Source organism: Falco peregrinus, chromosome 7, assembly GCF_023634155.1.
Source record: "Falco peregrinus isolate bFalPer1 chromosome 7, bFalPer1.pri, whole genome shotgun sequence".
Taxonomy (NCBI): Eukaryota; Metazoa; Chordata; class Aves; order Falconiformes; family Falconidae; genus Falco; species Falco peregrinus.
The window spans coordinates 28,462,785-28,489,351 of NC_073727.1; the positions used below are offsets into that span (position 1 = coordinate 28,462,785).

General features: G+C 40.7%; 1 protein-coding gene across 2 annotated transcripts in view; it reads right to left on the reverse strand.

Moving 5' to 3' along the window:
* Positions 1 to 415: 415 nt before the first annotated feature.
* The window catches only part of HS3ST5 (heparan sulfate-glucosamine 3-sulfotransferase 5), a 195,791-nt gene continuing 169,639 nt past the window's right edge, over positions 416 to 26,567 (reverse strand). For both annotated transcript variants that reach the window (XM_055811304.1, XM_055811305.1), the window contains 2 exons: positions 7,340 to 7,478; positions 416 to 2,166 (listed from right to left, as the gene is read on the reverse strand). In XM_055811304.1, the coding sequence (XP_055667279.1) occupies positions 1,236 to 2,166; positions 7,340 to 7,446 (1,038 nt within the window). In that variant the 5' untranslated portion in view covers positions 7,447 to 7,478 and the 3' untranslated portion in view covers positions 416 to 1,235. The remainder of the gene's footprint in view (positions 2,167 to 7,339; positions 7,479 to 26,567) is intronic.

The following is a 26,567-nucleotide window of genomic DNA, read 5'->3' on the forward strand; positions in this document are numbered from 1 at the left end:
CACAATTGTTTTCTTTGACTTGTGGAACATCACCAGCTTTTGGTGTTGAAATCTCTATAACTCTTCTTCTAATCTTGTCTGTCTGTCATCTTGGTTTTAATGGTGGCTCTGCTTTTTTGATGCACCTGGTTATAGTACACTTTTGCAGTCATTCTTTAGCCTCACGGGCTACTGCAACTGTATTAATTATAGCAAACTGCTGCAACAGAACAGCAATAATGTTCTCTGAGGTGTGCATTACACCAGATTCCCAGATGGATGAGTTTTTTAATAAACTCAGCTTCACTGCACGTATCAGTTTTCTCAACCATCTAGAAACCAAGTTTACGTGTGCAGCGCTCTCTCATACCCATGCACATGATCTGTCTGGGCTAAGGGACCACGCTGATGTACATCAAGCAAAGGTGAAAAGCCATTGCACATATAGGTAATTTTAATCCATTCCATTTTTAAATACCACAATAAATTTAATTTTCACAATAAATTAAATAGCCATATTCAGTTTACAAAATAGAATTACTTAGTGTGAAACCAGTATTTACAAACATTGTACACTATGTACACAATGTTTAGCTTTGTTGACACACAAGCATAGAATTAAAAATTATTTGACCTTTTTTTGACACATGATTGACATGCTACAAGTGACACTATGGTCCATACAATAAAACAATAGTGCAAACTCACCACAGGAACTCTGAAACAATGTTGTTTGTATGAGATAAGATATTAATTTCAAATAATAAGAAAATAGTACTATCCACTCTCATTGTAAAAATTCAGCACTGTGTGTAAAGTGTCAGTATTCCTTTAGCAATATACATACCAAATATAGCCTGAAGATTATGTTTGCTCACAGCTTCACAGACTTTTGACATGAATTTTAATGGCATGACTAACATTCTTATTAGATCAATAAGTATGTCACATAAACACTTCACTAAGTGAGAGGAATACTGACCCTTTTGACGGTGTCTGACTTTATTTCCCTAAATACCTCCTTTCCCTTTATTATTATATCTTAAAAGATACAACTATGCTGACAGTAAATTTATGTTAGTTACTATTCTGTAGAAAAAATTGATCCCACCATATATTTGGTCACACACTGCATATGTACACGTATGCATGAAAAAAAGTTACTTTGATAGCCGTGTCTATGAAAAGTGCATATTTTAGCAGAGACATTTATTGCATGCCTCAGGTGCAACAGAAAGTGTGGTATGAAATTTAGTCTAGGGCCAGTTAAATGTCCTCCCAGTGATCTGATAAAATTTTTGATTAAAAGGATGAAAGAACTTGCGCAATTTGGTAATGACAGAGGTGTCCACCTCTGGATGGATGCGTCCCTTGCTACCCGCCAGGCACTTGTTAAAGACAATGTTAAATCGCAAGCAGTAAAACCCTCTGGTGGCATTGAAGTATAAATTGTACTGACTTATCCTTGGAGGAAGATTTAGGAACTTCTCAACCAGCTGGAGTTCTGGCAGTGGTTCTGTGATGAGCCGGTCGCCGTCCACTATATGAAACTGCTCGATTGGGAAGTATTTTAACCATCTCTCCAGATGTTTTGTGTAGATGCTGGTTCTCACTGCCTTATACTTAGTGTTCACTTCGCAGGTATTAGGATCAATAGCCAGCTTCTCAAATTTGTAGTAAGTTTTGTTCTTTCTTTCCTTACCTTCCAGCACCTGAGTGTAATCAGAAATAGCTCTTGTGGTAGGTTCCCTGACAATGATCAATAATTTGATAGATGAGTTCATTTTGTAAATCCTTTCAGGTACTTCCTCAGTAATAAAATATGCAGGGCTTTTCTCAATTGTTATTTGATGAGGGTAAGAAAAAGGCATTTTTTTCCGGTACCACTCGATCCCCTTGGCATAGTTCTCATCATTGTCAAAGAAGTGAATCTCTTGAGAAGCTTTGACCACTGCGGGATGAAGGTTCAGCATCTCCAGCAGTGCTCGGGTGCCTCCTTTCCGCACCCCAATGATAATGGCCTTGGGGAGCTGCTGAACCAGATTGTGCAGTCGTATTTGTTCCTTCGTGGCATTGCCCTTTCGGAATTCATGGAGAAGCCCTCGCTTGAACTGCAGAGCTCGCAGTGGGATTTCGTCCTGGCTGCGGGGTCCAAATCGACCGTCAATGGGGCAGAGGGGCTGCAGTCTGCAAGCAAAATAAGAGATATTTGTAAAAAGAGGGGATCTCTTAAGGTAAGTTTTCCACGTAAGGCAATCACGCTCTTGGAAACCTTTTGCAATGTAATGTGATGTGTCCATCTTTCAATTTTTATTTTATTCTGCTCACGGTTAAATTGTTTGCAAATGGTTTGATTATTCTGGTATTTCGCTGTGATTTAGCTGAGTAACTCCTGACTCCACCCTTCTGGTCTTTGCAGGCATAGGCACTACGATCACTGTTCTCAGGGCTCTTGAACCTTGCCTCACCTCCCACATTCCTCATTATTTTGTGATTGCTTTGGCAGTTTTTAAAGCATTCTGAGATTAATTTTATTTGGTCATTTTGATCTGATAATCCAGTTCATTTAAGTCATCTCTTTCAAATGCTTTTTCTATTCTAGCCTGAATTCTTTCCTGTGCTTCCCATTGTGTTGACTTTATTAGCTGCTGATCCAGAATTGGCTTTTTTAGTGAAAAGGAGCAAAAGGGATAAAAACCAGCTTTCTAGGCATAACCTTTCAGGGTTTTCCCTCTTCTTAAAAAGATGCGCAGTGTTTTCCCTGCAAATCAGAATCGGAAAGATCAAGGTTCTGAACCTTGAACCAGACATGATAAGCAAGGCACAGAAAGAATGGCAAGAAAAGTTTTTAAAAATACATTTATTACATCTTTACATCAATGATTTTCTTATCATTTATTATACTCCAGTGAACTTCATTTTGTGCCTTACGGTTTCTTCTTTTGCGCCTGCATTTTTGTGCTTCTCTTTTATATTCACCTGCAATTATTATTTCACCTGTTTTCCACTTTACTAATGCTCCCTTCTTGTAATTCATGTCACTGTATGCGAGAAATGATGCAGTAAGAAAAAAGTTAAAATTTTGCTACTACAGAACCTTGAATAAGCCCTCACCTCCACTCCCAAATCAGCACTTTGGTCATTATACAGGCCAATATTGCACTGAAGACTAAATTGGTGTGTAGACAGAGCTTCCACAGTCCTACCGAAAAATATTATTAATAATTTTGCAGATCCATGCTCTCCAAAATTAAGGATATGTAAGAACAAAGGTTGCCTAGGCAATTTTAATATGAGCTCACTGTGCATGTATATTATGATACGGTTCTTAAATTACATGGCCACATGCTATTATTTTTTGCAGGACCCCTGCCTCAGCTAGCATACCAGATGGGCGATGCTCATTAATAGCTGTTTAGGTATTCAGGATTTATTCTGGTTTCTCAGCATGTGGCCCCTCACTCACTCACTGTATATTATTCAAACCCTGCTTTCAGGACAGAATTACTTATTTCTTTATGGCTTTTCCATCCATCACTGCTTGTTGGGATCTCTAATTTGACACTGACGTTAGGACAATGGATGGTTTGGACAAAGTAAGTTTGATCCCCCTGGCTGACCTGCTAGCTGTTTCCTTGATTATCCAGATGCTGAGAGATAGATATAGCCTGTCCAGACAGAGCCGAAGAAATAACCCAGATGACATTGCTGAGTTCACATAAAGTCTGGCTAAGTCCTGCAAGACTAATTAGAAGTTGTGATGAGCAGTGAGTTCCTGTTGTTATTTCTTTTCTCAAGTTTCTAGTCTCTTCTTTTCCTTTACTATCTGCCACCTACTGAATAAGAGCCTGACTTGGTGACGAAGGCTGAATCATTGAAACGCTGATGCAAACCTGCCAATTGAAAAACCCAAAACCAAACCCAAAACGAAGTAGAAAGCAATGTCTTGACTTAACAGTGGTACAATTTGATCAGACTGTGGTGTGGCTGGCAAGACAGTCTTTCTGCAGCAGCGAGGTGGCAGTTAAAAGCATAAGAAACAGAAGCTGCAATTGCTAGCTCTGTTCTTCTCTTCCCTCTCCTTCTGTGTATTTGTTATTTGTTTTCAAGCAAAGAGGATTCCACAACAGCAGTTCCAGACCCATCTCAACTAATTTTATCTCTTTTTTTTCTCAAAAAGACAGTTATCACTGCCTTCAGTGTAACACAACAGCTTGTCAAACAGGGTGGTTTCCTTTAAAAGTAAATAAATACTCAAGATATCCTCTAGCCTACGGGAAAAGATTGGATGTTGTTAAAAGTCCTTCCTCTACCCTTTACCTTTCAGGTTTTTTACTCTCCCCTTTCATCTCCTCTATCTAAACAATAAAAATTAGCCTTTAAAAAGATCTGGGCAGTGGTGGTACTAAGCAGGCAGTCAGATCTTGGTAGTTGAATCCCCAAATGTAACTATTTGCTGTTACATTGCAACATGTTAATATTTGTTATTATCTGAGTAATATTTTCCATTAAAATAAAAGCCTTTAAAAAAAAATTACATGACCTTTATTATATCACTGAGTTGCTCTCCCAAAACAGGCAATTTCTCAAACTGCTACAGTAAAACTCCACAAACATTCTTCTTGAGAAAACCCACCATAAAACAACTCATCTGAGAGAACTGTATTTTTCACAAATTTCAAAACAGCTAAAATAAAGCCGGACAGACTTAATGACAAGTAGCAGTGCTGTCTCTCCTGATCCAGAATACTTGCTATTTTTCTTCCAATGGAGGCGTCAGAGTGGCAAAAGATTGTAAACCTGGTTCCAGCCGGAGCAATTTGGCGCATGGAAATCCGGTATGGAGGTTCCCCATACTGACTGTGAGGGAGTCGGGCAACTCAAAGACTGAACCAGATCTTCTCAAAATTGCCAGGCACAGAATCTATTTGAGCTTTCACTTACTAAACAGCTCCGTGAACTCAGGATCTGCAGGATGGTGGCTGCCTCTCGAGGGAAGTGCTCAGCTTATCAAACTTGATGACTCGATGAATTTGATAAACTAGTGGCAGTTTCCCTTTGGGCCTAAGAAAATTCAAAACATTCCTGTTGAAGAGCCCAATCTGAGGCTGTTAAATGTGGGCCACTGATGTATGTGATATAAGAATTATTTACTTTAAAAAAAAAAAACAGAGGGGAAAAAATGTAAATATCTACCGTAAAAAACAAGGAAGAATTTGAAACACAGAGGATGTTAGTGAAATCCTTACAAACACTTAACAAATCTTGGCCTTGGGGTAAGGAACAGACACCATAAACACGTCAAGCTGGGGCACAACAAGATAAACTCCAGGAGAACTAAGTGGTTAATGAGACTAAACAGGAAATTACTGAAACTAGGTGTGAACTACCCTGATTAGCATACTACAAGGTCTACCCTCGAGCAAATAGAGCCCCCTCCCCACAGAACATGTGCGGTGGAAAAAAGGAACACTGTACCTTTAAATGGAGATGAGGCTTGTAAGAACCTATGAAAATGAAGTGTGACTAAATGTAATTGTAAACAGTTTTTCAAAGTGTATAAAAAGTTTTGCTATGTGTGAAGAGGCAGGTTGGCTTTGTGGATTACCAGCCAGCACCTGTCTCTGTGCAGACATGCAATAAGCAAATATCTTGACTCTGTGTGTGGATCAGCTCTTGCACACTGTGTGAAGAATCCAGATTTGGGATAATACCAGCTCTCTTGTTCAAATTAGATCAGCATAAATTATTGGAGCCATTCAGCATCCTTTTACTGACAGACTCAACAAGTTTGGATTTTGCCCTAGTGCTGAGGCAGAAGAACATTTCCAGTTAATTCATCTGTGTCTCATCCTTTCTAGTTTCTCTTTCTCTCTCTCTCTTTCATACCAAGTCCAAATACAAAAGGACTGATTTTTAGCAGTGTGGTATTTTTCGCACTGGATAATGCAAAAGAATGAAACAGAATTTTACTGTCATTGGCAACATTATATATGAAACCAGTGGAATTCAGTGCCGCAGGAGGTCAGCAAGTCAAATACTGTGGCAAGATAATTTTATAGCCATCAGTAAATTCTGTAGATGTGCAAGCATAGATAATAGCATAAGGTTAATTAGATTTCATGCCTCTGAACATAAAATATACTTTTGAAAGAGCCGGTAAGGATTTCTGCCTCCATTTACAGAATGACATTATTCTCAGTGAAGTTTTCACCTCTGAAGCATCAGAGGTGCTTTGACCACCAAGGGAAAGAAGATATAAATTCTGGGGCTTAATTTGCAATGCATTTGGTCTTAGCTGAGTACACGGTCTCCCTCTTCTTCTGCAATGGATTTAAGCAGCTGAAGAAGGCACTCAGTGATCTCGGATGGAGCTCAACATTACCTAGCAATGGACACTAGGGAGCTCTGGTTTTGATTCACTTTCCACACACTCCATGTTCACACAGCATTGTGTCTCAATTTTGAACTCAATTAATACTTTTCTTTATTTAAAAGAAGGACATTAGAGCATTAGCACTGGCAAGCTTTCTACCAGCTTCTGGAAATCTTGAAGTCTTGTTTCATTCATTCTTTTGAAAGAGCTTTTTTATATCCTGTCTTTGTGTAGCACCTAACAGACCAAACCCGGGTCATTTTTAGGGTGACAGAAACAGTGACGTTGGTGCAGGTAGCGCTACTGCTGCCCTGTCAATAACCAGCCAAAACTCAGCTTGGTCGAAAGTGCCAAATAGTTTTTGATTTTCTCTGCTGGATTTTCTACTGCTCTCCAGGAAATCACTTGCAGAGAAAACCCACTTATTTAGCACATTCAGCTCCAGAAAATACTGGATAATTAACATAGTTAAAATTCTGAAACCCTGAAGCAATCTTTCAAGTGAAATAGTATTCAAAACTTGACGAGCTACTCTGTAGGCTCATACTTAATTTTAACTACCACTGTAGCACATTAATTGCTTGCTCATAAATTTAGAAAAGACGATATATAAATACATCATAACTGTTTTGCTGAAACTAGAGGTCAACACACAGATGCACACAAACAAAAATGAGTTACTGTAATGACATTTTTACTGGATGCTGTTTTACTTCTTCTCTGAAAACAAGTGTCAGTGTGCTTAGAATACAAATGGACAGACAGAAATTCTTCAACAGTGATGACCTGTGACTCTATTTTCCTATTTTCTTCTCCAAAGAGGCGGAAAGAACAGTGAAAACTACTACTAGAATAGACAGTCTTTCTGTCTTTCTATACGAGTAGACACTACAACAGGAAAGAAGGAAAAAAAAGGAAAATAAATCATCCTTGAAGCAAAAACTTGAACAATCCTAGTCCATTTATTATTAAAAAAGAACTTACCTATCCAAGCTCCCAACTCTGGCAACTAGATATAGGAGACTTCCAATAGCAAGGCTGCCTAGCACAAAGAGCTTCTGTCTCAGCAACGCCTGCTGTTTGAATAGCATGGCCCTCCATCAATCTTCAGGACTTCTTCAGTCTGCAGAGACAACAACACATAAAATACTCATTGGAAAGCAATATGCAAGATAATGTTTAGTCAGTTGTTGCAAGTGATTAAGCCACACTTGCAAAATCTTTTTAAACTGCAAAATAATGAGTTAAAACTGTTTTGTTTGCTACTGTTTTTCTGTCCTACATGGTAACACCGGGCAATATATCTGGGATAGGATGACAATTCTAGAAGTGATAGTTCAGCTACACCCACCATTACTAGGGCTGTCTGGTAGCCCTACTGTGGGTCTTGACTGTGTAGAGGCTTGTACTGTAATAGGATCTCTTCTTAGGTAAATATGTTTAGAATTTAAGCCCTTCAGAATCAGCCTGGTTTAGATTTCAACAGAGATTTAAATGCTCTGCTGTCAAATGAGGCAGAAGGCATCAGGAGTTAGGCTTGCAGGTTCTGTGCATACAGTGTATGGGGGCACATTTGCTCTGTCTCTACTATTATTAGAGTGTAAGCTGGAGGGGTCTGTGCCAGCAAGCTCACGATGACAGACCTAAGAAGCATGTAGCTGGGGTGGGCACAACAATGATTTTTGACACCAGTGCATCCTACCAGCTCTCCCTGTGCTGAGTGTCAGCTTGGGCTGTTCTGCAGAGAACCTCTTAAGCGCCTCATCTGCCTGACACCAGCCTTGGCTGTTCACCTCAGAAGCGGCTGGGACACAAACTGGCATCCTTGAACTGCCTATAATCCCCAGATTTCAGCAACACCAAAGCATAGACTTAATGGTTTGGTTTTTTTTTTCTGATGTGCTCCAGAGACGACCTAAAGCCCACAAATGAACTTTGCTTCAAATACTTTAGATATGAGGCAGGCAGGAGTCAAAAGATAATGACTTTGTGCCAGGAAGATTCAACTAGAATCACCAGGAGTCCCTAGGTAAGGTAGAAGGAAGAGCTGAGTAAACCTGTTTGTCTTTAGCTTGACTCTTCCCTAAGCCTGAGGTTTGTGCTCAGGACTGCAGACCTGTTTAGGAGACTCAGCTGCATGCCTAATACCTTCTTACAAGGTATACTGAGGAGAACGATCAACTCTTCTTTTCAAGAGCACAGCCCAAGATAATGTGGTTCTTCACTCTGTACCAGTCCTTGGCTTTCTTATAAATATAAAAGACAATTAAATTCAAATCCTCTCACTGGCTTAGGGAATGTAAAGCCATATCATCTACCTACTGAACGAACGCTTTAATCACCAAATTGATCCTCTTGATACAAAAAAAAATATAAACTTGAATCACTTGAACTGCTCTTCCATAGTCTAACTTACTCAGCCAGCGAATGTTTAATGTATTATGGAGTAGTTTCCACAGAAATGGCTTTTTATCTGGATTTTGACCAGACTTACTTTGAACCCATTTCTATGTCGTTTCCTATGTTTTACTACTAGCAAAGCTCCTTTTGCAGCTCACTTTCTTCTTTTCCAGCCTCAGGATTTACATCAAGCAAGACTGGGATAGAGTATTGTAAGCATATAGCTATATAGAGAAGCAGAGTAGGTAGTGAGAGTACAGTGTTTGACTGGCCACTGTTAAACAGAGCCTACAAATGTTTCTTTGTTCTGCCCATACTTTTAATTTTTTTTACCAAGAAAGCTCTCATGAGACTCCAGGATATAGTTTGGGAGCTACTACAACCCAGGGACAATTCCCAATAAGCAGTATGGATGCAGCCTGCTTGCCTTAGTGCTGGCTTGACTTTAATGGTATGGAAGCAGGTCACTCTGTACTGGTTGTCTTCAAGGGTGGCATAGTAATTCCCAAGCACATTTATTTTACTGCTATAGAGACAGCCTTTGTAAGACCAGCCCATCATCTCTTGATAAAAGAGCCATGCCACACTGAAGCTCTGAGTCTGACTGAATCTCTAACACACTAATACCCAAACCACAGGAGGCAAAGGCAGGCAGAATGAAGAACCACCCACTGTAGAAGAAAATTGGGTTCAAGACCATCTAAGGAACCTGAAGGTGCACAAGTCCATGGGACCTGGTGAGATGCATCCACATGTCCTGAGGGAAGTGGTGGATGAAGTGGCAAAGCACTATCCATCATGTTTGAGAAGTTGTGGCAGTCTGGTAAAGTTCCCATGGACTGGAAAAGGGGAAATGTAACTCCCATTTTTAAAACGGGAAATAAGGAAGACCTGGGAAACTACAGGCCAGTCAGTCTCACCTTGGTGCCCAGCAAGATCATGGAGCAGACCCTCCTGGCACATGGCAAATAAGGAGTTGATTGGTGACAGCCAACATGGCTTCACTAAGGACAAATCTTCCCTTGCAGATTTGGTGGCCTTCTATGACAGGGTTATAGCCCTGATGGATGAGGGAAGAGCAACTGACATCATCTAACTGGACTTGTGCAAAGCTTTTGACACTGTTCCACATCGCATCCTTGTCTTTAAACTGAAGAGACATGGATTTGATGGGTGAACCACTCAGTGGATAAGGAATTGGGTGGATGGTTGCACTCAAAGAATTGTGGTCAACGGCTCAATGTCCAAGTGGAGACCAGTGATGAGTGGTATTCTTCAGGGGTTGGGATTGGGTCTGGTGCTGTTCAACATCTTTGTCAGTGACATGAAGAGTGGGATTGAGCTCATCCTCTGCAAGTTTGCTGGTGACACCAAGCTGTGTGATGTGGTTGACACTCTGGAGGGAAGGGATGCCATCCAGAGGAACCCTGTCAGGCTTTAGAGGTGGTCCTGAGTAAACCTCATGAAGTTCAACAAGGCCAAGTTCAAGGTCCTGAACTTGGGACAGGGTAATGCCCAGAATCAATACCAGCTGAGCAGAGAATGGGTTGAGAGCAGCCCTGAGGAGGACTTGGGGCTGCTGGTGGATGAACAGCTCAACATGGACCAACAATGTACAGTTGAAGCCCAGAAAGCCAACAGAATCCCAGGCTGCATCAAAAGAAGCATGGCCAGTAGGTCAAGGGAAGTGATTCTCTCCCTCTACTCTGCTCTTGTAAGACCCCACCTGGAGTACTGTGTTCAGCTCTGGGGTCCCCAACAGAAGAAGGACATGGACCTGATGGAGCAAATCCAGAGCAGGGCCATGAAGACAATCAGAGGGCTGGAGCACCTCTCCTATAAAGAAAGGCTGAGAGATGGGTTTTTTTCAGCCTGGAGAGGACAAGGCTCCAGGGAGACCTTATAGCAGCCTCCCAGTACATAAAGGGGACCTACAAGAGAGCTGGAGAGGGACTTTTTACAAGGGCACATAGTGATAGGAGAAGGGGAAATGGCTTTAAGATGAAAGAGGGCAGATTTAGATTAGATATTAGGAAGAAATTCTTCACTGTGAGGGTTGGTGAGGCACTGGAACAGGCTGCCCAGAGAAGCTGTGGACGCCCCATCCCTGGAAGTGTTCCAGGCCAGGCTGGATGGGGCTGTGAGCAACCTGGTTTAGTGAAAGGTGTCCCTGACCATGGCAGGGGGCTTGGAATGAGATGAGCTTTAAAGGTCCTTTCCAGCCCAAACCGTTCTATGATTCTGTGATTCTAGTTTACTAGTAATAATAGTAACTCCTTAAACGGCCAGGTCATAACTTAGGATCACCTATCATACAGGATAACCTATCATACATAATATATTTCTTTTTACATAGATAAAAACAACTCTGTTATAAGAATTCTTAGATAAGATCCTTATTGCAAAAAGAATCATACAAAACATACAGTAAAAAGAGTTTGCGATGTAAATACAGAAACAGGAAAAATATTTCATCCTTTAAAAATAAATGAGGAGCAGAGGTAGAGAGGTTAAGCGATTTGCTCAAGGTTACAGAGAAAACCTGTGGCACCAGTGGGATTCGGTGTGAAATGCCTGAATTCCTATCTAGTGCCTTAACCACATGATAAACTTCTTCCTTTTTTGTAGCATGCTTTTTCTTAACATTGAAAAATAAACATTAAAATGACATATAAATGTGGAATTCTAGACACTGAGCAAGGCAGAAAACCCATAGCTGAAGCTTAATTATTAAGAAAAATGCACAGATACTATATCTCTATGTTGATATGCTACTGCTAATTAGTCTTTTAATTAAGTTATTTAATTAAAAAAGAGGAAAGAGAAGAACATGATGATGATGATGATGATGATAGTAAATTTTCATTGGTTTCCAGTTTTAAACCCTTCAGTGCTGCTCTCTAAATAAAAAGTATCACTTCAGCACTATAGGAATTGGTTCTGAACTTCATCTCTCAGAAAACATATACAAGAGACTAAAGTGCCGTCCACATGTTCTCCCTTATACAGGCTCTTGGACACCAATTAAGTCCTACCTGCAAGCCCCACTAAAGCTGTGGAGGTCATCAGGCCATAATGAAATCAAATTAATGACAAGCTGTTTCCTGATATAGATTCCACAAGGTCTCATGACTTCAATATTGATGTTTGCAATAAGATTCAATGCAAAAAAACCCAAACTCAACCCAAACAAACCAAAAAAAAAACCCCAAACCCAATCAGTTCCATTTGCTCTGTGTTTGCATGAGTACAGAAAACTTTTCCACAGAATGACAACTACACTCACTAGAAATGCAAATATAACATTTTTTATTTGCTTTTTTCATTTTTGTGATCACTTTCAGCATCTAATTTAAAGTCCATGGAAGGAGTTTTATTCAAGAGAGGTTGTGAACTCTATAATACTTTCCTCAGATGTTAGGCTTTTTCATGAAAAAAAAAAAAGTAGAGAAATAATATCTTTGGTTCAGAAAAGGCTACATCTGCAGTGGATGTACTGAGATGGCTCTACGTGACAAAGGAAAGGACTGAAGAAACATTTCTATTTAAGCCATGGAGTTAATACAACCAGAATGTGTTTAAGGCGAAGGTCCCTAAGGCAGAAATGTTGCTGGAGACTAACATGGCAACACTTAAATGAAATGGAAAGAAGAAATGAAAAGGAAGAAATGAAAATCCTGGGACGTATTGAAAGCTGCACAAAGTTTTCTATAAGGAACACATGCTCTTAAACTTAATGAGAGGCTGGAAGGCAAAAAAAAAAAAAAAAAAAGTAATCCAAAGTGACAAGATTTTAGCAGTTATCCAAGGCAAATAAGGGTGTTTTTTTAAAAAAAACCAAAATTCCTCTGTGTTATGGATGACAGCTGAACTGCTAAACAAGGAACTGACCAGCAGAAGAGCTGTGAAAGCCACAGGCAGAACTTTCCCAGTAGCTGGATGTGGATGCTGAATGTGGAACCTCCCACCAAAGAGAGGACAGTATACTGTCCTAAGGGATGTCGTAAGTACAGCTTCTTCTGCACCTCACTTCTTAGCACTGAGGTTGCTAAGCAGTCAGTGAGCAGTGACACACTACCTCATGGAGTAACAACTCTGAATCATGGGTAGAAGTAAAGATTTCAAGAATAAGCGAAGAATATTGATGGAAAGGCATGCTCTAAGCTGCTGACATCCTTTAGCTATAAAGCAAAAATAAAAGCAAAATAAAGTTTGGAATAAAATAAAAGTTCTGTTTTATATTTAGTCTTTGCTCACAAAAAAAAAAAACCAAACCACAACAAAAACCCAACAACAACAAAAAAAAAAACGAACTCACAAAAAGCTCCAGTGGGCTTACATGAGAAGTACCTATCTCAAACAACGTAGTTAAATACGCATATGAGGAAAGTCTCTTCTTGGTTATCCAAGAGAGTCACGATGCACAAAGAACATCACAAAGACTTCACAACATGCGATGCATGATTTCTAGTAATAGAAGTGTGTCCAACATCATGTAGAGAAAAATTATAATGTACTTTGTGATTTCAGATGCACAGCTGACTGAACTTGTTAGATGGACATGGTAAAGTTAAATAAAGAATTTTCATTTAGCACTAGAAAGTAACTTTACATTGTACTGATGTGAATGTCTCACCCAATCCCATTTACCATGTTTGCATCCTTGCTGGTGAGAGGATGCTGGGGTTATTGAGTGAATTGCCAAAAGACAGTACAACTATGTAGAATTCCAGTGATAATGCCAACTGAAAAACAGATGGACTATTCCTGACAACAAGAAGTGGTCATAGATAAAGGAAGATATTGCATGTGCTGGCCAAATAAAGTGAACTCTTGTAAAAACTAATTTATGTCCAAGTTAGGTCAAAATCAAATAAGTACGAGAAAACAGAGAAAAGCATACCAATAATGACAGTATTACTGATAAAAGTCTGAATTTGATAACACTACAAATTGTGCAGAAGCACTGAAAAGAGAAGCTGTTGCTGTCATCACCAAATAAACAGACAGTGAGACAAGAAGATCGCCAGGAACTTGTTTGAAAATGATCAGAGGGAAATTGTTGGACACATGGAGCAGAGATGAGAAGATGCTGTAGATAAATGGATAGCATATTATTCATTATGGAGAGAAGTGTAAGAAAGAAAGGCAACATACAATCCTTTGGGAAACAGACTGCAGAGATACAGTCTTGATGGAGTAATGTGATTAATCAAAGTGAAGTAGAAACCACAGGCAAATATGCACAAAGGAGGCTGGAAAAAATAAATAGATATTTTTAGTTAGCATAGATTTTTTTGATATTGCACGCCAGCAGGGGTCATCTGTTGACCAACAAATATTTGTCTTCGTACACTGAAAAAAGATCTTTGAGTTTATGTGGAATTTAAATACAGTGACTGAGAAAACAAGTCAGGGAACTGATCACTTGGCACGTTTCCATTTCTCTTGATTTTGCATTATGTTTCTTGAACGTTAAATACTGCTTCTTGCATTTCACACTGGGAGTAAAATTCATACAAATCAAGCACTTAGACTTTCTCTGGGGTAGGAAATCACATGGCATTTGGGAAAGAAGGGAATTTATCCCTCACATTGTGTGCATCATCTCAGCAGCTCATGATCTTCTTTGTGGTCTGGCTGGTTATGCTCCTGCTCCTTTAGCCTCCTCCAGGTCTTCCCCTTCCCCTTGTGCTATTTCACCGATGAACGACTAGGCTAGCGGCAAAGAAAAGATACAGCCCCACTGTACTTTTCCCCCACTACCCTTTGCTTGGATGGCTTAATTGCACCATGTGGACTGTATTAAAGAGCTAGAATAATCATAACAAAGCAGAACATGATTTTTCATTCTAGACAGGATTTTTCATTCCTAATAGCACTGAACAGCCTGAGAACAGATGAAATTCTTTCCCTTTTTGACACAGTAAAATGAAATGGATAATGGGAACTGAAAGCTTTGAAAATACCATTTTTTGGAGGGAATGGCAAAGAGCTGAGCCTGCAGAAATGGAATTTGGATTTTTTTCCCCTTAATGGTTCATATTTTTAATATAAAAATAAATTTGAGTCTGATGAGTAATTACAGTGTTTCAATTTTTTCTCTCTAGCATAAAAGTGGGATGGGATGAAATAAGATTAATGCACACTTGTTCAGTTCCAAGTTGTGAAGGAAGAAAAGAAGGAAATATGTTCACAACATGGAACAAGTTCAGGTTCAGGTAAATGTCCCTGTGTACTAAACATGTCCTTTTCTCCTCCTGACTCATATTGACTGAAACAGCAGAGAAGAAAATGTCAGCAAAGCTGATGGAAAACAGTAAACCATGCAGATAAACTCTAACATAAAGATTTCCTATAATCTTATGGCACAGCTGTAACAATAACTTAAAAATACCTTTTTTTTGTCTGCTATTGTAGAGTTTTGACATTTAGGGCTGCCTTTAAAAGTTGCCCTTGAAGCCAGTTCCTCGTGTGAAGAACTGGTTAAGACCCTCTTTCCAGAAAGTCTGCTTTACTCTGGGAGACCACCCACAAAATCAGCACCTGTGTGTGGATACTAGATAAGAAAACATATGTTAATTTCACAGAAGTTAGCACACTATCAGTGCTGAAAGAGCATTTGTGATTCATAATGCCAAGCCCACCAGGGCTGGCGTGGGTGGTACACCCAGATATCGAGGTTCTCTCAAGCCTATAGAGAGTGGTAATGGCTGTTTATTTAGTCCACTACCCACAGGACATTTAACTCCAGACACCCTCAAAACTCATCTATCCATGGTTGTACTATCTCTAGAGAGCTGCTGTGTCAAATGACAACAGTACAGAAGGCCACAAGCAGCTCTTTATCACATTCCTTTCTCAGCCTGACCCCTTCTTTTTTTTTGCATCTTACTGAAAGACATTGAGCAAGATGGTGTTGGGAAGAGAGAAACAACTCCAAAGCTTGCTATTGGCTTTGCCGTGCCCTGTGCCAAACAGATCTGCTGCCAGATTGTCAGAGTAGTTAGGAATCTCAGACACTTTGATGCCCTTGAGGTCTCAGACACATCTGCTTAGGAAAACTGCCTTATTGCATCTGAGCCGGCGAGGCAGGCGGCCGTGTTCTGCCGAATGATGACTAGGTTGCCATGATCCACACTTAGCTACAGTACTCCAGGAACACTTCCAAGCACATGGATCTTAATAGGACTTCATTAGTTCAAAATACAGATGCCTGTCTCCTTGCCAGCATCCTGAGTATATTACCCTCCACTCCTTTGCACAGAGCACGAGATTAATCTAATAGGCCTGGCCCTTTTCTTCGAATTAGTGGTGTTTCCCCAGCTACTTCCCTCCTTTTCTTCTGAAATGATCACCTGCCTTGTCTGCTCCATTTCTCAGGAACAGGGGAGCTGATGACACTAAGGCAGAAAACCTGTGGAACTGCAATTCTGACTCTAGAAAGTTTATAATAGATATTAATCTCACAGTCTTCAAAAGAGAATACCAGCCATGTTTCTTCCAGCTGGCATTACAACAGCTGCAACCAAAAATAGCAAGCAAAAAGGAAGAAGGAGGTTGAGGAGCAAAATGCAGTGAAACAGAAGAGGGGTGAGGAATGACTGCAAAAGTCAAAAGAAATTACAAAAGAAGGCCAGTAGCACTGACACATTAGAAGTAAACAGTTTGTATTCCTGCTCTGGGAAAGACTTAAACAAGAAGATTATGAGACCTCAGAGGGAAAGGTAAGCAGGTAGGTAGCCAGAGCTTTCTTCTTCCGTCCTTCATTTAGAGTCCAGTCTTCGTCATGAACAGTTTAACTGCATTGAGTAAGCTACGAAAGCAGAGAGGTATTACTTGATATGATTCAGCGTGAAATAAAATTACATTTTCCACATGCTTGTAATTTTAATATTCTTTCCCACTACTTTGAGTTGTGCTTGCAGACTATTGATTTTATGGTTTTTTCCCTTGTAAAAAGTTGTCCTTTCCCAAATAATATCATTCCTGAAATAAGACATATGAAAGACTGTTTGAAGGTTCTTTAATTAATTAAAACTGGCAGACAATTTAAATTAATTATCCTGTTAGCTATTATGGTGGCTAAATCTACATGGCCTCCTGCAGCTCCTTGCAGCTCTGTTTTCTGAGTTTCCTTTAGCAAAGTAGCAAAACTGACTTAAATGCAAAACATTACTAGGAGTCACAAGCATTCATCAGAAAACTAACAGCAAAAACCTAACCAAGCTGCAAGTATATTTTGCTGGTACACTGCATTTACAGTAAAAAACACCTAAGTAGATTTTTGTTCATGGCTTTTACTCCCCAGTGAGAAAAAATTCCAATGTATGAGATAACACATACCCACACCCCTCTGTGCCTATATGGACATGTTATAAAAAAAATAATTTGGGTGACTCTGAACAGTTTTTTGCAGTCCTTGCTCCTCAGGCCAGACACACTGGCCTAGCTACACTGCTGCCAACCACCATGCTATGTGTGCTGCAGTAATACCTACCACCTGCACAGCTGTTTTGCTCTGGCTGCTAAACTGGAATAAGCAGCAGTGATAAAAGTCCTTTTTCCTATTATTGATGCAAATGACCATTTGCAATGGTATTGCAAAATACTGCAAGACAACTAAATATGGTGACGTCTTCTTGTGGTCCTGTTCTCCTTCAGCTTCTGTGACTCTGTGATCTGTTTCTTATGCAGCCTCAGCTTCCCCTGAGTGTCCTGTGGAGGAGGCAGCTCTCTCTTGCCTACCTGCATATCTTCACATAGTACACTTGCTCATCTTTTTTGTCTTGTCCAAACTCATATCCTGGTCTGCTCCATTACTGATGAACGGACATCACACTGTCTAATATGGAGCACCTACATTTGTTCTGGATCGGTAGCATGTCTGTGTTTTACGCAGACTCTTAATATGAGACATATTCAGCTCAGACTACTCTCTGAAACCTCACATGAAGTCTAAGTTTCATAGGTTCTTTCTGCATAAAAGTCCCAAAGATACAGTCTGTTACATACCTGTATACCTAAAATTTTACCCATGGGTTCCCTTCACCATTTTATCCCAGCTACTGCAGTGCTCTTTTTTCTGGCCTTGACCAGTACAGTTGTGGTCCATCCACATCCACTCTGCAAAGAGCATTCTTCCAGCCTGGCTCTCTGACTACACCACATCTGTCTAGGCACCCTTTTATTACCTTCCCACTTTCTCTGTCATACCTTTCTGTGTATTTCTGTGTCTGGGTATTCCATGGGGTTTCTGCTGGGAGAACAGGAAGAAAGGGACATTAAAAACTTGACCCCAAAGGCTACTCAGTTATTTTTCAGAATGCAAAGTCTAGGTCAGAGGTCCTCAAACTATGGCCCACGGGCCGGATAGGGCCTCCCAGGGTCCTCAATCTGGCCCCCGGTATTTACAGACACACACACACACCCCCACTGGGGGTTGGGGGGAAACCAAGCAGCCGCAGATGACTGCCTGCCACTGCATCCGCGCGCCGGCCCCCTGGTTAAAAAGTTTGAGGACCCCTGAGCTAGGTGCTTCCCCTCTAAGTCCTGACCACAACAGTTCCCTAAGTACTGCTGCCTATTTTAATGTGGAAATCTAAGTAAAAAAATCAATGCCAGTTTAGCCAGGAACTTAAAACTGTAACAATGCCTCCATGAGAGAGGGAGACCTATTAACAGTTTTCTCAGAAAATGAGAGAGCTGTGATTTTCTGCTGTGTGTGTGTTTTAAAGGCCAGTATTACACTGCTATACTGGCCCGAGTGACAGCTCACAGCCCCCCTCTGGGTGGAAAGGAAAGGGAAAACAAAGAGACAGCTCATGTCTGCAGCAGCCAGGTGTTACAGAGCCGCGTGGTGCTGGAGAGTCCCCCATAAATGAGCCCTCTGCAAACGAGCTCTGCGCGCAGAGCAGCCCTGCTTACCTTGCACAGCCCATTCATCTTCCATCGGGCAGCGTGAGCTGTTCAACTAACTGCTGTCTGGGGGCTGTAGTCACTCTTTTACATGCACCCAGCTTGGTAAATATGCCTGCTCCATGGTTTTAAATTAAAAAAACATAAACCCATAAAAAGTCAACTGAAACCTCTTTGCACATGCTTTGCTGGTGGGTCTCTGAGGCAAGAAAGATGTGAGCAGAGAGAGGTGTGTGCTTCTGCTTCTGACCCTCACTGGCAGTCACACCTGATAAAACACAGCAGGGCTGCGCCTCTGATGGCGTGAGATGCCTTCTCTCTCTGTCTCTTTTAGACCGACTTTTTAGAGAATACTTTTCAGTGTTCATGGTCTTTATACTGATTTCACGCTAATACAGCTTGATTGACCTGATGGACTTAATCTAACTTGAGCTCCATGGACCAGAGAGGATTTAATCCTTTTTGGGTGCTTGTGACTTAGTATCACTTTTGTAGACATGAATTTATTTATTATGTTTTGGTTTTTTTTTCCTGACCCATCATAACGACAGCCAACACATGGACTGTCCATATTTTTGGATGCAGACACATTTTGTCTGCATGGTAAAATATGCTACAAATGATGCCACTAGAAAAGGATATCACTTGTCTGCCTCATAATTCTTGCTGTATCAGTGAAAGAAGAGAGAGAAGCAATGGATCTAGCTAGATGTAAAGCTCATGTAATTTATCCAGGAACTTGAAATAAGCTCTGGCCTATGCTGTTCCTGTTTGTAGTGGCCGTTAGTCAAGGTATCTGTCTGATTTGGCTTTGTTCATTTATGGAACCTGCATCCAAACACCTTTTGAGCTCAGCAGCTGGCTGCAAGCCTCAACACTGGCTATTTTGTACAAATACAGAAGACTGTAAAAAAATCCACACAGTTCAAAATATATTGGTTGGGTGAGAATTAACCCCAGAATATCGCAGCATTTTGTTTAGTTGGCTTTGAAATATACAAAACCACCTCCTCATGTTCTAAAGGACCTCATACTTAGAGCAGCTGTCATATAAACATACAATAGTTAAACCAATTCTTTTGTCTATGAAAATATTGGTCCTAAAAGGGTCCTGCTTACAAATTTTGTAGCTGTCAGAGTGAGTGACATCTTATAAATGTCTCAATAGATGGAAGAGTTGATCTAATAATGAAAAAAAGAATAGTCACAAATAATTTATTTGTCATTTGGTGGGGGAAAAGAAGAGTGAATAATTTATTTGGTCAATATTAGTCAATCATCAATAGAAACGGTAGAATAATTTATAAATTTACTTATGAATAATTTATTCATCAATTGATGGTAGGAGGAAATTAATGAAGTAAACAACATTTGAATTACACTCAACAGGCTCTCAGAGGCAGGCAGGACAGACGGGGGGAACTGAGGGAATGGATCCCTTTCATCAACCTCATGACAGTCTGTGCATGAGCAGAGGGGATCACCAGTGGGCAGCTGCCCTGTAGCCACTTCTGTAGCTTGCTGACAGTAGTCACCTTCTTTCCCGTCTACCCATCCTGAACAACAGATCTCAAAGAGCCCTGAGAGCGTTATGTGATTTCTTTGTGTCTTTGGTGATGGTGGGAAGCTGTTTGGAGATTCCTCCTCTGTGTTCCACCAGCTTCTGCTGTGATTGCTTAAGTCAGATGCTGCTCACTCTGATGTGGCAGCAGAGGCTGTGGGTGCCATCACAGCCTTTCAGCAGCTTGAAACTCATCATGCAGCTGCAAGGTGTGCTGTGCTCTGCTTGTGTAGTCAACGTAGAAAGTGAGGGTTTCCCTCAGAAAGCCACAAGACACTGTCCCCTGTTTCTAAAGACTGCAAAAAAAAAAAAAAAAATTAAAGCTCCAAGGCATCTTACAGAAAAAAAAAAATCATAACAGCTTAAAATATTTAATGTTGCATCCTTGAAGGGCAAATCATCAAGCTACTGAGATCCACACTGATTACAAAAGTCTGGCAGTGCGACTGAATTGTGCTGTGCCTGACAGCAAGCAACAAATTCCTGATGTGCAAAGAGTTGAAATAACCCTCTTGCCCACCATGTCTTTTCAGAATAGAACTTCACAGGCTTGTTACTGTCAAAATCATTTCAAGGCAAGTCTTATCTGAACGTAATTTTTAGATTTGTTGAATTTAGTAATATCTTTCCATGTGGCTGTGTGAGGGGAAGTTTCTTGCTATGTAATCCATCCAGAAACACCCCACTGCCTTTAGACAGCACCCACTGGCTTGCTCTGAGTTTGCTTTGCTGCTATTGAATGAATCCATAACATATCCGGTCTGAACATTAACCAAGAGCCACAACAGAATACTGTTAATAAAAATCATTCTGAAATGGCTTTTGGTGTGTTATAATCTCACATTGTAATAACTGTCATAAAAAAACAAATACAAAGTAGGCATGAGGCTGTGAGCAGAAGGGTTTTTTTCTGTTTCCAGTGTGCTAGTTTAATGATGGATATATGTGCAGTTTGGGATGAAAACAAATGCCCTTTATGAATAGACTAAGTGGAGGAATCAGCTGGCTTATGTTGTCCTCTCAACTCTTACCAGGATTTTTCCACTCTTTGTTCCTTTGTTAACTATAAACTGTAAGCACTAAAAATCAAAAAATGAGGGAAAGTTTATGAATTATACACGGTCATGGAGTTTATTAGTGCTCCATGCTCATCCTCTTGGGAGTCACTGGAGGAAGAGCTTTGAGCAATTTCCAAATTTTCAGATGGGTTCTCCATTTCTTTATCTCATTCAGCTTTTGATATGGTGCATAAATTATTTATCAGGACTACCATTATTTCGTTAGTTTGCATTGTCCTCTGGCACCATGTCTGCAGAATGATACTCATTTTGCATTTGCAATTACTAAACTTAAAAGAAATCAGTTAATTCTTCCTCTATTCAGCTCTCTTTTTTCGCAGAATGATGTGTGAAGGACTGAGATGTGAACAGAATTTCATTTTGACCTTGAACCCTAATTATGCTTTTTATCCTGTATTTCACCAGAAGATGTAACTGAAGTTTATGTATGATATATTTCTGTTTTCCTTTCTCTCTCTCTCTTTTTTTTTTTTTTTTTTTTTTTAGGTAGGAAGATGGGACAGGAAATAATTTTTTCGACATCATAAATTCACCATTGAAACTTAGTGAATCATGTGCTATGCTGGTTAAGTTCAGAGACGGATCCTCTTTTATATACTCTAAGTCTCCTTGAAGTTAATTTTTGAGGCAGTTCACCTCATAGCTTCCCAGTTGCAATAGCATCTGAATGGAACAGCTTCTCAATTACTTCACCTTACAGAGTGTAAAGGAGACACTAGTCTTTTTCCATGTCAGAATGTATGGTATATTCTTAAGCAAACATTTATTATGATTGACTTCCTCCTGGTTTACTTTCATTACAAGCTTGCATCCCTTCGTGCCATCTCTCATCCTGCTCTGCTGCTGGAATTACCAGGTAGCAGACTACCAGGCAGATTTCCATTAAAAAAAATTTAAAAAAATAAATAATAATAAAAATGGGTAGCTTTACACCCAAAACAATGTGCTACTGGAGCCAGATCATAACTTAGCCTGGCAGAAAACTTTATCCTTACTGTGTGGTAGAAGAGCAGACTCAATTACACTGGTCCAAGATAATTTCCCCTCTGCTGGAAAGCACCCGTGCTGTGCATCTGTTTCTTCCCCTTCCCAGGGCTCCTCAGCTGAAGCCCTCTTGCAAAATGAGGAGAAAGAAGGAGATGCTCTAGTGAGACAGGGCTTGTGGCCATTTCTACCCAGCTGTGGTTCCTCTTATGCAAAGAAGACCCAGTGATACCTGCTTAAAAATCCACATCTGTGAGGTAGTAGCTGCACTGAACAGCTGGCTGTGAGAGACTGTGACGGAGCTGCCTGTGCTGTAGAGCAGTGGCACGTCCCCACCTGAGGCCCCTGACATGACAGAGGATGGATGGCAGTGCCACGCTCCTTCCTCTGTGCTGACAACCACTCAGGCAAACAATTTGCCTCCTAGCATCTCTGCAACAGGCCCTGTTTTCTGCAAATGCAAGATCATAGCCTAGGATAAGGAAACAATATTGCAATATTACCTAAGATTATTTTTCTAGTACCAGCTATGGATTAATTCAGTGATTTCTTTCAAGTAGTGCTCTGCCCTATCTGCAGGTTCACTTTAACCCTTTGGTCTTTGAGGACGCTTCTCCTATGACTCCATGAACATTCTTGCTGCTAACTAACCACCTTATTTTTCCCTAGAAATATTTTTGGGTTTTGTGTGCATTAATGTACTAATGCCCTGTATTAATTCCCTCAGCAATTCTCATTCTTGAGAATGGCAGGCACTTTTACTCTTCTAAAAGCACTAAATGTATTGTGTTTGATTAAATTTAATGTATTTAGTAGTTCTGTGGGACTGATCAAAATAAGAATCCAAGCAGGTGGGATGATGTCTGTGGCCATGCTATTATCAACAGAATCAGACTTCTGGGGAGTGGGGCACCTCTTACCTCCAAGTTAATGGTCCTAATGCTGTTTATTTAATGGCTACCTAACAGACTATGCGGTTGTAGAGTTGCCTTTATGTTGTATTAGGTGAGCTAAGGAAGTTGCTAAATTCTGTTTTGTAAAACACAGGTGCGTATAGGTACAAAGGTACCATGCAGATGAAGTTTAATATATGCAGAGAACCTTGCTTTCCATTGCAGCACATGCTTCTGCCCTTCCCCTTTGTGTTTGTATGTGTCTGTCTTTTATCTCCGAAAGCTGCTGGTTCAGTGCCCTTACCAGCTAAATCTACCTGCAGCAATATGTCAAAATAGCCTCAGCAATAGTAGGTTTCTCAAACTACCCCATATTAGAGGAACTATTCCCATGGTCCTGCTGGGGCTCCAGGAGCAAAAATTTTACTCAAGTTTCTGTGTCCTAGGTGAGCAGCGGTTCCTGGCTGTGGGCCGACTCCTCCCCACTGCTCTCTGCTTCTCCCCACATACCTGTTGGTAGGAGGCCTGTCCCATGGAGAAGGTGTCAGGCTCCTGCCCAATCTGCCCACACTCCCAGGCCACCAGGGACGTGCAATGTAGCTGGTCCCCTTCCTGCCAAGACCCAGTGAGAGGACATTCCCCTGTACCTGGCCACCTTGAGATCCCTAGGGGCTCCCTCTGCTATTTATATACGCAGGTCATGGAGCTCTGTGTGTATCCTTACACTAGTACTACATAATAACTGGCACTAAGCATCATTCTGCCTAGCTTGCCCCCAAAGGTGCCATTACATGTCAGTTTTCACAGTGCCCAGCTTCAGGCTTTATTCACACTGCTGTGTGAAGAACGGGGCTGATTAAAAAGAAACCAACACTTCATGTGCGCTCACACTCCTTGTCTTAAATCCTCACAGCTCTACCAGGGTACACTGGAGAAACCAACTGCAGAACTACAGATGTGTTTGCAACCTTTGATGCACAAGGAAAAAGAGAAAAGCCTCTTTTATCTCTTAGAATACTAACAGCTTTTTTCCATCTACGAAAATAACAAATACTTGCTTTAAAATCAAGTCTGTCAGCTGAATATCAATGGAAAGCATTACTGCAGAGCAGTATTTAGTCTGCATTGTAAAAGTGAAAAAAAGAAAATTAAGCCATCCCCCCAGTTGTCTCCTGTCAGTGAGACTGCTCGGCTCGGGGCTGTGCATCCTGCTTCTTCCAAGGTCACTGAAGGGGCCAATACCTGCACATGGAGCTTCCCTTGTTATTGCAGCCTCTGTAAAGCTATAAACATTACACAACAAGAAGAGCTGCTAGGCTTATCCCTTGAACAAACAAAAGATAATGCAATTGAGTTTGCTTTTGCCCAAGGAAGGTCTGGCCTATTGCTTTAGATAAAAATGGGGATCAGACGGTTTGACACCAGTTTAATACCTGGAGTTCTAGATCAGGCTCTAGCTGCTCCCGTACTGCATTCCTCTGTATGTCCCTGCAGTGCCCCAGCATCCGAGCCTTGATGGCTGCAATGCTGTGAGAATGCTGCAGCCCCCCCTGCCTGCAGCTGTCTCTCAGGCTGCAGCTTGGAAAAAAGAGAAACTCATTCCACTGACAATTTCTTCCTCTGTTCAGTGTTACCATTTTTTTCACCAAAGCCTTCCCTTGCCAGCTAACAGAAGTAATGGAGCTGAGACCTCTGCTGTGACTGAGAGTGCTTTGAGCTGTACCAACCATCTGCCTGATAGGAAGGCAGATGTGTCTGAAATTCCCGTAGAAGAACAATACTATTATTATTACTAATTAATAGTAGACAAGGACAGAAACCCATTCCAAATCAAATTAAGATCCAAGCAAAAGAGTCAACTGTGATTTCTAATTGATTGCATTTTAAAATCAATCACTCAGGTTGTGTATATGTTGGGGTTTTTTTCCACAAGATCCAGCAGCTTACTGATACTTGTCTTTCTAGTGATGAAATTGAAACAGAACTGTGGAGGTTTTTTTTTAATGGAATTGACTTTTTTAAGGGAAAATCTATTTTAATTAGACTTGTACAGCCAGATTTGTCAAGCCGATTTTCCTCTGGAAGTTTATTATGAAGCTATGTGGAAAGAAAGATGCTCTATGTGTTTACTCTCTCCCAAAGGGCCAGCTGAAGTTAAAATGAACCTCTGTGCCTGCTAGCACATACAGACCCCATGGGCCTCCTAAATTCCTGCTCAGCAAAGGCTGCTTCACACTGAGAGAAGGAAATATCATCGCCTTTCTTCAGAATGGCAGATTAAGTTTTCCCTGGTTCCCGCTTTGTGAGGATCAGACTCCAACATAACATACATGGATGCTAAAGAGCCCAGATGGCTGGTTCAGCTTTAAATTAATAACATCAGTACTTCAGTCAGATGGGGCATGATACAATTGTTAAGTTTGTTCACCCCCACTCCTCCTATGTGTTATACTAATAGTTTTATTTAGTGCTTCTGGCTTTCCTCTTGCCCAGGTTTCAGGAAACTGTTGTTCAACAGCAGGTGCCCATGTTTGGGCATTCAAATTTAGAAGAAGGGACATTCCACACTGCACCTCGATTCAGCCTGGGACACTTAAACTCTTGGGAAGTTGTAATAATATAACTAATAATTTCAAAGTTAAGTCTTGTTGCTACAGGGGAGAGCTACTGCAAAAGCCTGAGTCTTCAAATCCCTGGCCTCTGGGTAGCTCATGACTATGTTTCAAACAGGTGTTAGCAAAGAAAAAACAAAATAAGTACCAAGCAGTCCATATTATGCAGGGCAAATGAAGGAATCCCAACTAATAATGACTATGGATCAGTGGAAGTTAATATAAAATGACATGCAACAGTGATGCAGGTAAAACTATAGCTAAGTCAGTCTTTGGAAAAACAAATCGGCATTAAACTAGCCATTCATCAGTAAGGAATGACCATCAAAATGATGGTGTTTCAGTATCAGTATTTGAATAAAGACACACTATATCCTCAGTAAAAAACCCAAGTCTACATTTCACTGAGACCAAACAACTTATTGGATTGGTCTTGGGAAGAACCAACACCAAACCCTTTGGGACTTACCTAATGAAAGAGTGACTTACACTGGTATATACAATAACAAAGAGGTCTTCCCATTACCTGGGACCCTGGACAGTTGTCCCTGTTTGCAATACACATTATTTTTTCTCTCATTATTTCATCATGTTCCCAAAGGACAGTTAAAGTTGCTGAGGAATTAATATTTAACTCCTCCTTGCTATTTCCTTCTAAACATGAGGAAAGACAGAAACTGGCTTTGGTGTGTGTCATGTTCCAGCATTCCTGATCAGGTGACATCTCTCTGCTGTGAGTTGAAGGCCGTGCTCCCATGGGAAAGT